Source organism: Cucurbita pepo, chromosome 9, assembly GCF_057944985.1.
Source record: "Cucurbita pepo subsp. pepo isolate OVF chromosome 9, ASM5794498v1, whole genome shotgun sequence".
NCBI classification, from domain to species: domain Eukaryota; kingdom Viridiplantae; phylum Streptophyta; class Magnoliopsida; order Cucurbitales; family Cucurbitaceae; genus Cucurbita; species Cucurbita pepo.
The window spans coordinates 7,359,595-7,371,696 of NC_141806.1; the positions used below are offsets into that span (position 1 = coordinate 7,359,595).

Here is a 12,102-nt window from a genome sequence, read left to right on the forward strand (position 1 = left end):
TACTCAACAAAATTATCTTAGGTGTGGATTCTCCCAAATTTGTGTTGAAACTTGGTCAAAAACCGCGTTGAAAGTCGAAATCGAGAAGCCTCCGACTTCGTAAATAACTAGATTTTTCTCAATGTCAAAAAAGCTTAAATAAATACAAGAAAAATATATATGGATAGGTAGACATGAGGTCTTGAATTTTTGTGAAAGAAGCGAGTCAATTTGAGTTATGGATTGAAAATTACAAAATAAATACATTGATATGCAAAACTTACCGAAATTTGGAAAATGAAAATGTTGTAGGCAATCGACGGTAAACACACGACGGCCAGCGAGAGGGAAAATGTGTCGCTCGCTTGCTACCCAAACTGTCGACCCAAAATTGTCCTACATGTCGTAAGTGATCCGATGACCCGCTCTCCAACTCAACGTCTACCGCCAACCCCCACACTCCACATGTCACACCAACAAAAGTCAAAGGGTAAGTTTACATCTACTAGTACTCTTAGACATCTCTGCTCGCGTGCTATTTGCGTTGACCGCGCGCACCCTATGCGTGGAGGGCGCACATGTGAAACCCTAATTTCTAGCGTTTGATGCCCGATTTTCACATTTACAAATTTTATGAAATGACTTTTAAACAAAATTTTAAACCGTTCAAGTGGGTTGATAAAATGTATTATTCGACAGATTTTAAACCGTTCAAGTGAGATGATAAAATGAAGTGAGGGTGGAGGTCAACTTCCCACTTCTTAGTTTTAAGCAATGCCGGACAATCCCATTAATTCTCTTAATAATATCTTTTCATGATACAGGGTTACAACACTACAAACTTTAAAGATAATGACTTAAAATTTCAAAGTTATGAAGTTTTATTATGCATAAAGTTATGTAACCTAAACTCGATTGACTAGATTAGGAGCTATTGATCTGCAATTTGCATAAAATGTTTGGCCTATTAGTTAAGTTGGTTAGAATGTCGTGCTAACTAAACGCCAAGGTCACAATTTCGACACTTGCATGGGCCAATTTCATTAATTCTCTTAGTAATATCTTTTCATGAAATGGGATTACAAGACTACCAACTTTAAAGATAAGCTTGATTAGAAGCTACCGATTTGCAATTTTCATAAAACCTTTGGCCTATTAGCTAAGTTGGTTAGAACGTCGTGCTAACTAAATGCGAAGGTCGCAGGTTTCACACTTGCATGGATCAATTTAATTAATTCTCAATGATATATTTAATGATATGGGGTTAAAGCACTACAAGCTTTCAGAGATAATGACTTAAAGTTTTAAGTTTATTATGCATAAAATTATGTAACCTAAACTCGATTGACTCGATTAGGATCTACCGATCTGCAATATGCATAAAACCTATGGCCTATTAGTTTAGTTGGTTAGAGCGTCGTGCTAATAACCCAAAGGTTACAGGTTTGGCACCTGCATGGGCCAATTTTATTAATTCTCTTAATAATATCTTTTCATGATACGGGGTTCGAACATTAAAGATAATGACATAAAATTTTAAAGTTTTAAGTTTATTATGCATAAAATTATATAACCTAAACTCGATTGATTGGATTAAGAGCTACCGATCTGCAATGTGCATAAAACCTATGGCCTATTAACTCAGTTGGTTAGATCGTCGTGCTAATAATGCGAAGGTCGCAGGTCCGAAAACCTACATGGGAAAATTTCATTAATTCTTAATAACATTTTTTCATATACGGGATTACAACACTACGAACTTTAAAAGATAATTATGCATAAAATTATGTAACCAAAACTCGATTGACTGGATGAGGAGCTACTGATCTACAATGTGCATAAAACCTTCGGCCTATTAGCTTAGTTGGTTAGAAAGTCATGCTAATAACGCGAAGGTCGCAGGTTTCACACCTGCATGGGCCAATTTGGGCCAATTTCATTAATTCTTAATAATATCTTTTTGAGCGTCGTGCTAATAACGCGAAGGTCACAGGTTTGACACCTGCATGGGCCAATTTCAATCTTTTCATGATACGGGGTTACAACACTACGAACTAAGCAAGAAATCGCCGAAGATTCACTAAAAACTATCGAGGGTTCACTCGAGGTCGTTTGAGATAATGGATTAAAATTTTAAGTTTATTATGCATAAAATTATGTAACCGAAACTGAGGGGTATGACTGTAAACTAAGCAAGAAATCGCCGAAGACTCACTAAAAACTATCGAGGGTTCACTCGAGGTCGTTTCTTACGAGATAAGGTCTAAGCCACAAAATGATTCCCCACAAAATGCGAAGGTTGCAACTACTAACTATGTAACCGAAATTGAGGGGTGTGACAGTAAACTAAGCAAGAAATCGCCGAAGACTCACTAAAAACTATCGGGGGTTCACTCGAGGTCGTTTCTTACGAGATAAGGTCTAAGCCACAAAATGATTCCCCACAAAATGCGAAGGTTGCTACTACTAACTATGTAACCGAAATTGAGGGGTATGACAGTAAACTAAGCAAGAAATTGCCGAAGACTCACTAAAAACTATCGGGGGTTCACTCGAGGTCGTTTCTTACGAGATAAGGTCTAAGCCACAAAATGATTCCCCACAAAATGCGAAGGTTGCTACTACTAACTATGTAACCGAAATTGAGGGGTATGACAGTAAACTAAGCAAGAAATCGCCGAAGACTCACTAAAAACTATCGGGGGTTCACTCGAGGTCGTTTCTTATGAGATAAGGTCTAAGCCACAAAATGATTCCCCACAAAATGCGAAGGTTGCTACTACTAACTTTAAAAGATAATGGCTTAAAATTTTAAGTTTATTAAGCATAAAATTCTGTAACCGAAACTGAGGAGTATGACAGTAAAACCTATGGCCATAGACTTACACATTTAATGAAGCCATAGACTTATACATTTAATTTAAAATAAGAAAGTAGAAATAACGTAGTTTTTAAACATGAAAATGTTTTGCAAATTCCCCATAGGGTCGAGACTTTATCCAAAGTAACATGTGTAAGCTTGTGAGTGCAACAGCCCACCACTACTCGAATGGCAATGTAACCTTTTGTTATCTTATGTAAACCTAGAAAGAATTCCGTGACATACCCTCTAAGTTGTTATCTTATGTGACCTACCACGTTGAAGAACTTAACCAACCTCAGATTCACTCACTATGCATCAGTAATTTAGTGTGATATCCACATTAAGGACGAGAAAAATAATCTCATGTTTGCTTGGTAAATATGAGGCAGGATGCTTACTTTTTAAGTTGCATTAGTACTTAGTCATCTCTTCATAACATCATTAAACTTTACTTACCTTCATATATCATCTAGCATATCCTTATACGGTAACTAAGGCTAGCAAATTCCTTAACTTTCGAAAGCTCCTCACAGACTCATTGTAAGTGCGAGTTGTGTGCTCGCATGTATTGAATGAGTCAAACTCAAAACTTTGAACAAACCTTCTACGTTGTCAAAGTCAGGAAACTTACAACTTTATATCAATGAATAAGTCTAGACAAACTACAATTTGTTCCTCTTTTAAAATGGTTCACTAGACTATATTCTATAATATTCAATGTCTAAGGGAAATACTTTTGTTCAACCAAGACTCTTAATTAGAGAGTTTAGTATAACGCTCACTATACAGAGGTATCAAGTTGGCTTAAGGGAATTTTATCCTTCCTAAATTTGTTAAGGGAATTTTATCATTTCGAGGTTGAATATTATAGCAATTTGGATTATTTGCCCAAACCTTCAAATCCGACAATGGAATCAACCTATTATCCAAATTCACAACCTTCATATTACGAAAATAAGCAGCTTTTCGGAACCCCTCACCGGCGAAATGCCCACTCCCCATTTCCGTCGCCGTGTGAAATCCCCACGACCTCTTATTCACCACCTCTCCGCCAAACTGTGTCTTCGTTGCGTGGCTTCGAAGGTGAGTGAACAAAAACGCCGGCCAGTACCCGATCACCACACCTGACCCGTATTCCAACCACCAATCCCCGTGCTTCGGATCCTTTGAACAACCACAAACAACAACCCCCAATTCAATTTGGACTCACAATCTTCAAGAAAACGCATGAAATTGAAATCGGTTACCTTCCAAACCAGTAAGCTGATATCGAATTGGGCGCCGTTGTAGGAGGAAGTTGGAGCAATTGCAGCTCCAAGGGTGATTCTACGGTTGGTTTGAACGAAGCCTGGACAGATTAAATTGTAGCAGCCTGTTGCTTGATATGCGTCGGACTGTTCATCCAAAAAGTTACCGTCATTTCATTTTTTATCTGATTTTGTTGCTAATTTTTGTGTTTTAGTGTTCTTACTGTCCAATAAGTGAAGAATCTTGGATTGTTGTCTCCATACATCTTCGGGTAGACCTGTAGAGAAAAGTTAGGCATAGAATTAAAATTTGTATGGATTAGAAGATTGAATCGGTTTAGAAAGTTACCTGCCACCCAGCTTCAATGCTGTTGAGATCATGTGGGAATGTACCGGAGACGAGCCATATCTGTGAGAGGCTGAACTCGAATCGATAGTTGACCCGCGGCTTCCATACAGTCATGCTTGCCTGGGCTCCGTAGTACTGTCCTCCACCTACAAACCCCACTGCATACTGCCACCAACAAAATTTACATTCATTTCCATCTGGGTTTCCCCAAAATCTTAAAATTTACAATGGAGGACTCTATATTTTGGAGAGAAAGACGTGAGATCCCACATATGCTAGGAAGGAGAACATCGGTTAGGGAGAAGAACGAAACACCTTTTTCAAGGGTGTGGAAACCTCTTGCTAGCTGAGTCTTTTTAAAAATCTTGAGGGAAGCCCGAAAGGAAAAACCCCAAAGAGGATAATATCTGCTAGCGGTGAGCTTGGGCTGTTTGGTATAGAGCAAGACATCGGGCGATGTGCCAGCGAGGAGATTGAGCCCCAAAGTGGGTGGACAAAGGCAGTGTGTCAACAAGGACGCTCGGCCCCGAAGGGAGTAGATTGGGAGGTCCCACTTTGATTGGAGAAGGAAATGATTGCAAGGGGGTGGATTGTGAGATCCCACGTTTGTTGTTGGGAGGAAACGAAACACCCTTTATAAAGGTGTGGAAGCCTCCCATTAATAGACTTGCACCCGAAAAGGAAAAGTCGAAAGAGAACAGGCCCCGAAGGGGTAGATTGTGAGATCCCCACATTGGTTGGGAGAAGAACTAAACACCCTCTTTATAAGAGTGTTAAACTTCTTCCCCGAAAGGGAAAAGCCGAAAGAGAACAATATCGACTAGGTAGCTGAGTTTAATTTGGTTAAAGACTGACCTCATGGCCTTTGCTGGGAGAGTCTCCGCTGGCTTTTCTTCCAAATCTCTGAACCGAACTCGCTCTCAACATATCCTCTTCTGTCGTTCTTCTGATCGGAACTGTCCCCTCTGGGCAGAATTCTCCAGACATGCTCCATAATTGGAACATTTCCGTCTCCACCTCACCGGAATGGCTCTGGTTATACGGTCTCTCCGGCGGATCCTGAAACACCATTTCTACAATTAAAAACAAAACCCATTTCGAAAATTTAGCCTCAGATTCCTTGAACCTACCAATGGCTTCTTTCCTTTGAGCAATGGATGATCAAAAGCTAGCTGCCGATGAGTTTCAACACAATCTATAAAGTCACCATCCGGACTCTGCACCCAAATAAAAGCATCACAATCAAGCTCCAAAATTGAGGAGATTAAACAAGAGTTACAGACCTGAATGGTTTTGACAGGGAACTTGTTGATTCGGTTAAGATCAGCTTGAATAAGCTTCAATTTCTTCAACTGATTCTCCGACCGGAACGCCGCCGTATGGTTATTGGGATAGATTTTTTTGTCGGGACGACAAAACGATGAAACGACAAGAAGGGAAAAAACAAGAACAGGAAGAAGAGGACGGTGGAAAGTTTTAGAATCCATACTTAATCCGAAAAAAAAAACATGGGTCATTATCATTTGTGTTTGTCTTCTCCTTTTTCTTAGTATAATATATATATATAATATATATATTATATATATATATATATATATATATATATATATATGAGTATTAGAACAGGGGAGTGGGAATTAACTGTTTCATTCCTTTTGTGGCTTAAAGTTGGGTCCTCTCATCTGGCAGCTGTTTCAACAACAAACAAAATAAAAATAAAATAAAAAATAAATTAAAGGTTCATTCTTTTTTTCGTTTTTGTCGGCTGCGAATATATTTATGAAATTGTTTGGTTGAATTATTATTGAAGACAGGAAATACTTTAATTACATTAAAAATTATTCTTGTTACCTATACAAATACAGTATCTTTAGTATGAATGCAAACATGAAATGGATTCCTAAATTTGTGAAGAATAATTTTTTAGGACCAAAACAAGTATGGGTACCAAAAGTCAGGGGTGTACATGGTTCGGGTTGGGTCGGGTTGGGGGATTTTTTTGACCCAACCCAAAAGTTCGGGTTGGTTGGATTGGTAACCCAACCCAACCCAAAATTTTTCACAACCCAACCCAACCCAACCCTCTATTTTCGGGTTGGGTTGTCAATTTTTTTTTTTAAGTTTTATTTATCCACAATCTATAATTAATTCGGATATAATCTTAAATAAAATATATTAAAAGTTGTCAAACAAACATAAATCAATCTATAATTATTGACAAAAAAAAAAAAAAAAAAAAAATCAATAAAAAATAAGGAGCGAAAATTGTAACATATTAACATAGTTCAATATTGTCATAAAACTAAAGACAACTACATACCGACATTTTTTAGAATTGGTTAAAGTAACAAAAATACAACGGTAGATCATGAAAGGAACAAGTTAGTTATAGTTTATTCTAACGTGTTTTAAATAGAGTATGAAATGTTAGTTATAGTTTATTGTAACGTGTTTTAAAAAGAGTATGAAATATTAAGGTATTTTAAAATATATATATATATATATATATATATATATATATATATATATATATATATATATATAAATAAAATTTATTTGGCTCGGGTCAACCCGAGCGTTTTGCCCATGAACCCAAAACCGAACCGATTCAGTTCGGGTTCAGAAAAATGAACCCAACCCTACCCGAAATGCTAATCCAACCCAACCCAACCCTTATAGTTTGGGTTAGGTTGGTCCGGGTTGTCGGGTTGCCGGGTTGAATGTACACCCCTGCCAAAAGGTCAATTTTGAATATTTGTTTTAGGTTTGTTTGAAAGCCTCCAAAGAAGGTGGTACTTGTTGTATAGTGGTTCCAATCAATCAAAGTTTGTGAATTATTACAAGAAGGATGGTGGCTTAGTAACCTTTGGTGGTAAAAGGTAAAATAATTGGTGAGGGTACGATAGGTAATGACATTTGTACTCTTATTGAAAATGTACTTTTTGTTGATGGTTTAAAGCATGGCTTATAATGTGACAAAGATTTTAGAGTTATATTTGATAAAAAAATAATTGCATAATTGAAAATGGTAGTGATAGAAAAGTTTTGTTGGTTGGAAATAGAGATAACAATGTATACACTACTGATTCAAAGGATTGTCCTACAAATAATGAATGTCTTTCGACTTTGCATGATAATTCTTGGCCTGACATAGAAGATTAGAACGGGCTAATATGCACTTATTTCAAATATCTCAAAAAAATTCATTAGTTGCGGGTCTTCTTAAATTTAAATTCGAAAAACATAAAATTTGTGAGGATTGTTAAAGGCTTAAGCAAACCAATTCCTCTTTCAAATTTAAGAATGTGATTTCTACATCTTCAACTATTACAAATACCCAGTTAGGAAGACTATGATTTTTCGAGATTTACTTGGGTTTCGATGATAAAACATAATAATGATGTCTTAAAAAGAGTTGCTAGTTTTGTAAAAAGAGTTTTTTTTAATTATTAGGAGTGTTAATGGAGGAGAATTTGACACTTTAGCATTTGAAAAAAATTTGTGAAGATAATGGTTTTTCTCATGACTTCTCGACTCCTCGACAAAATGGTGTGGTTGAAAAGAAAAATCATACTTTACACGAATTTGCTATATCAATGTTAAACGAGTATGATTTACCAAAATATTTTTTTTTGGACGGAATCGGTTAATACCGCTTTCAAATAGAGTTTTAATTAGACCCTCTTTAGATAAAACTCCTCATGAATTTGGCATAATCAAATCCCAAATATTGGGTATTTAAAAGTCTTTTATTTCGAAAAACTGGAAATAGAAAATTTTGGTTCTATTGGTATTTTTCTTCGTTATTCGTGTAAAGTTTATAGAGTTTTTAACGAGAGAACTTTAGTTATTGAGGAAATCTATGTATGTGTATTGTTGAGGAAATCTATGTATGTGTATTGGATGAATCTTGTAATAATATTGGTAATGAGTCTATTTATAGTGATGATTGAGAAAAAAACTCTGTAGTTTTACTTGTGAGTGACAAAATGAAAGAAACTGTTTAAAGTAAAGCAAAAGTAAACTGAGATTAGAAGGAGGATGAAGGTTCTTCATCAATGCTAAAAGAATGGAGGTATGTCTTATCTCATCTCAAGGACTATATTATTGGTGATCTCGAACAAGGTGTGAAAACTCGTCCTTCTATTAATTTTTTTTAATAATCTTACATTTGTTTCTCAAACTGAAGCAAAAAAATCTTAAGGATGCAAAAAAAATTATGAGTTTTGGATTTTAGCTGCACAACAACACTAAATCAACTTGAAATGAACAAAATTTGGGAATTAGTCCCAAGCCCTCTAGTATTTTCATTATTGGAACTGTTTTTAGAAATAAAATTGATGCAAATTGGAATGTCGTTGGAAATAAAACTAGACTTATAGCTCAAGGTTAATGTCGGGAGGGAAGGTATAGACTATGAAGAAACTTTTGCGCCCGTTGCTAGATTAGAAGCTATTAGAATGTTACTCGCTTTTAATTCTTACGAAAATTTTATATTGTATCAAATGGATGCGAAAAGTGCGTTCTTAAATGGTTATATTATGGAGGAAGTTTATGTAGAACAACCTCCCGTATTTGGAAATTTTTATTTTCCTCCGATGCATATAAGTTTTAAAAGGCTCTTGATGGCTTAAAACAAGCTCCAACTTGGTACGATAGACTTATTAATTTTCTTAGTGGTTATGATTTTAAAATGGGTAAACTCGACACTACTCTTATTGTTAAAATTAAAGAAATTGACAGGCTACTAATCCTTCTTTATATCAAGTGAGTTGATGAGTATGATGGGAGGGCTTAGTTTCTTTCTTGGAATTCAAATCAAACAACTCAAAACGGTATCTTCATAAATAAGAGAAATACACACTAAAGATTTACTCAAGAGATTCAAGTTCAACGAAGGTAAGATTGCAAAAACTCCAATGAGCACATCCACTAAGCTTGACAAGGATGAAAACGGTAAATGTATGGATATTAAATCTTATAAAGGTACGATTGGGTCGCCAGTAGACCCGATATTATGTTTAGTGTATGTTTTTTGTGCTAGGTTTCAATCTTGTCCCAGAGAATCTCATTTACATGCAATTAAAAGAATATTTAAATATTTGCTTGAGACTATTAATTTAGGAGCGTAGTATCATAGAAAGGTTGAGTTTAAATTGGTAGGATATTCTTATGCGGATTTTGCTAGAAAATTACTTGATCGTAAAAGTACCCATGGAACTCGTCAATTTCTTGGCAGTTCATTAGTTTCTTGGTTTAGTAAAAAGCAAAATTCGGTTGCCTTAGCTACTACCGAAGCGGAATATATTACGGTTGGCAGTTGTTGTGGTCAAATTCTTTGGATGAAACAAACTATTGGTGATTTTGGATTAAAATTTGATAGTGTGCCAATATTTTGTGATACTATTCTGCGGTCAATTTAACCAAAAATCATATTCATGGTTCTTAAAACTAAACATATTGACTTGGACATCATTGTATTAGAGAGCAGGTACAAAATTGACATATTATTCTTGATTTTGTAAGCTCTACTAATCAATTAGCTGATATTTTCACTAATCCAATAATTTTTTTCAAAAATAGGCTTGAGTTTGGTATTATTAGTTGTGATATATCTTGTTGAATTTTATAATCTTGTTTATAATTTTTGAAAGCATATTCTCATCGAGCCATTATGTCATTCTTAATTTATTATTTTTCAATTGTTCTTTTTTATGATTACAAAGCGGATGAAAATTAAGAAAGATATGTTCTAAGTTTGTTGCTTTGCAATTTATGAATCACTTCATTGTTTTGATGTTTCATAATTTAGTGAGGCATAAATACAGACAGAGAATATGCTCTTGAGTGAATTTCAAGTACGAAATTATTGATAATATATTAAAATGCATTGATATTATTATTTGGACATATGTATTATTTAGGTTTATGAATTTCCTACCATCTTTCTTGAAATCATCGTAAAAAAAAAAAAAGGCGATTGTTGGCTTTTGGCCCACAATCTAATTAATTGATATTTTGATGATAACAAGCCTACACTCCCGTAATCTAATTAATTATGTTTTGATGATAACAAACCTATACTTAATTATTAACAAACTATCTCTATTTTAAATTGTATATGTAAGGTTGAGAATACGATTTCAACCCCTTTTTCAATCACTCAAAACGAAGAAAAACGAAGGAGTTGCAGTCGAAACAAAATACCTGACGTGATAGTGTGACGGTAAAATTAACATCATGGACCAATCAAAATATGACATTTATTACAGGAGTATCAAATGGTGGAGTTTCAAATTACTTTTTAAAAAATAGAAATAAAATTACTTATACATCCTATATAATTTGAATTATAAAAAATATTGATAAAATAAAAAAAAAACCAAATTCAAATTGATTTTTATACTATATTATATTATTATATTTTAAAAAAACAAAATAAAATAAAACTTTAGTGATCTACTTTCATTTTTCTCCCCACCATAAATATAAAAAGATAATTTAATAGTTCACCTCTTTTTTTTTTTTTTTTTTTTTTTTTTTTTTTTTGGTATGGTACAGTATTAATAACTATTTTTGCCACTTCTCTTAAAACTCATTCTCTTCTCTATATTTTAACACATCATTTCCATAGTTTTTTTACTAGAGTACTAGAGTGTTCATGGTGACTCTCCGTCTTATTTGAGTGATCAAATTATGAATCTACTGTTTTTTTTAGAGAGTTGCGGTGTGTTACTGCAAAATTCAAATACTTGTACCAGTTTGATCATAAGTCGTGGAAATGATTGAGTTTGCTCTTGAATTCGTAAAAAGAGCAGTGTAGCGGTTGGGCTCTTATTCGAGGAAAGAGTAAAGTTTGTTCACGCTTTGAAGTAGGTGGTCGAGTTTGACTAACCTACTAAAAAACTATGGTATTATATTTTTTAACTCTTTCCTGTTTTATCTCGAAATTGTTCCGGTGATTTATTGCATGTTCTAAGTTTTTCATAATTGATTGGGGGTATTTATTGAACTATTCTAGTGTAATTATCATCTTCTACTCTGTTTTTTTTTTTATCCTTGTTAGAGAATTTTTTTTTTTTTTTTTTTTTTTTTTTTTTTTTTTTTTTTTTTATCGATTATACTTATAAAGGGTGGTGCGAGTGGTGATTGGGAAGGGATAGGAGATGAAGATGAGAAATATAATTCATGTCTCGACCTCGTTTACCTATCAAGGATTTTTCATTCCTTCTTTTATTCTTTGTTTAAATGAGATTTCATCTCGACCCTTTTCAACTATTAGGGTTTTTTCACTCTCTTCTCACTCTCATTCTGCCCCGTTCTAACTTTCAAGATGTGATTTTATCTCGACATAATTTATTTATTAGGTCTTTTCACATTCTCATTCCGCACTGTTCCACCTATAAAGTATTTTCATTCCCTCTTTTATTCTCTATTTAAATAAGATTTTATCTCGATCCTGTTAGCGGTCTTTTCACTCTATCTCCCATCTTTAGCTTATTTTCACTCTTTCCCATCAAAGTATTTTTACACTTTTATTTTGCTAGCAAGAGGTCTCCACAAGTTAAATGCTAGTCTTTAATAAATATCACAACCATAGTCCAACTCTATATTTCATTTTAGTGATCTAAATTTGAAGGGACAAAAAAAAAAAAAAAAAAAAA

At 34.4% G+C, this 12,102-nt stretch overlaps 1 protein-coding gene across 1 annotated transcript; it reads right to left on the reverse strand.

Moving 5' to 3' along the window:
* Window positions 1–3,646: 3,646 nt before the first annotated feature.
* On the reverse strand, window positions 3,647–5,925 carry LOC147791220 (protein neprosin-like). The gene is made up of 7 exons (XM_087126987.1): window positions 5,722–5,925; window positions 5,569–5,655; window positions 5,294–5,497; window positions 4,439–4,603; window positions 4,314–4,367; window positions 4,090–4,236; window positions 3,647–4,006 (listed from the first exon to the last, which is right to left on the reverse strand). The coding sequence occupies exons 1-7, from the start codon at window positions 5,923–5,925 to the stop codon at window positions 3,647–3,649; spliced, it is 1,221 nt and encodes a 406-aa protein (XP_086983113.1).
* Between the last annotated feature and the right edge of the window lie 6,177 nt (window positions 5,926–12,102).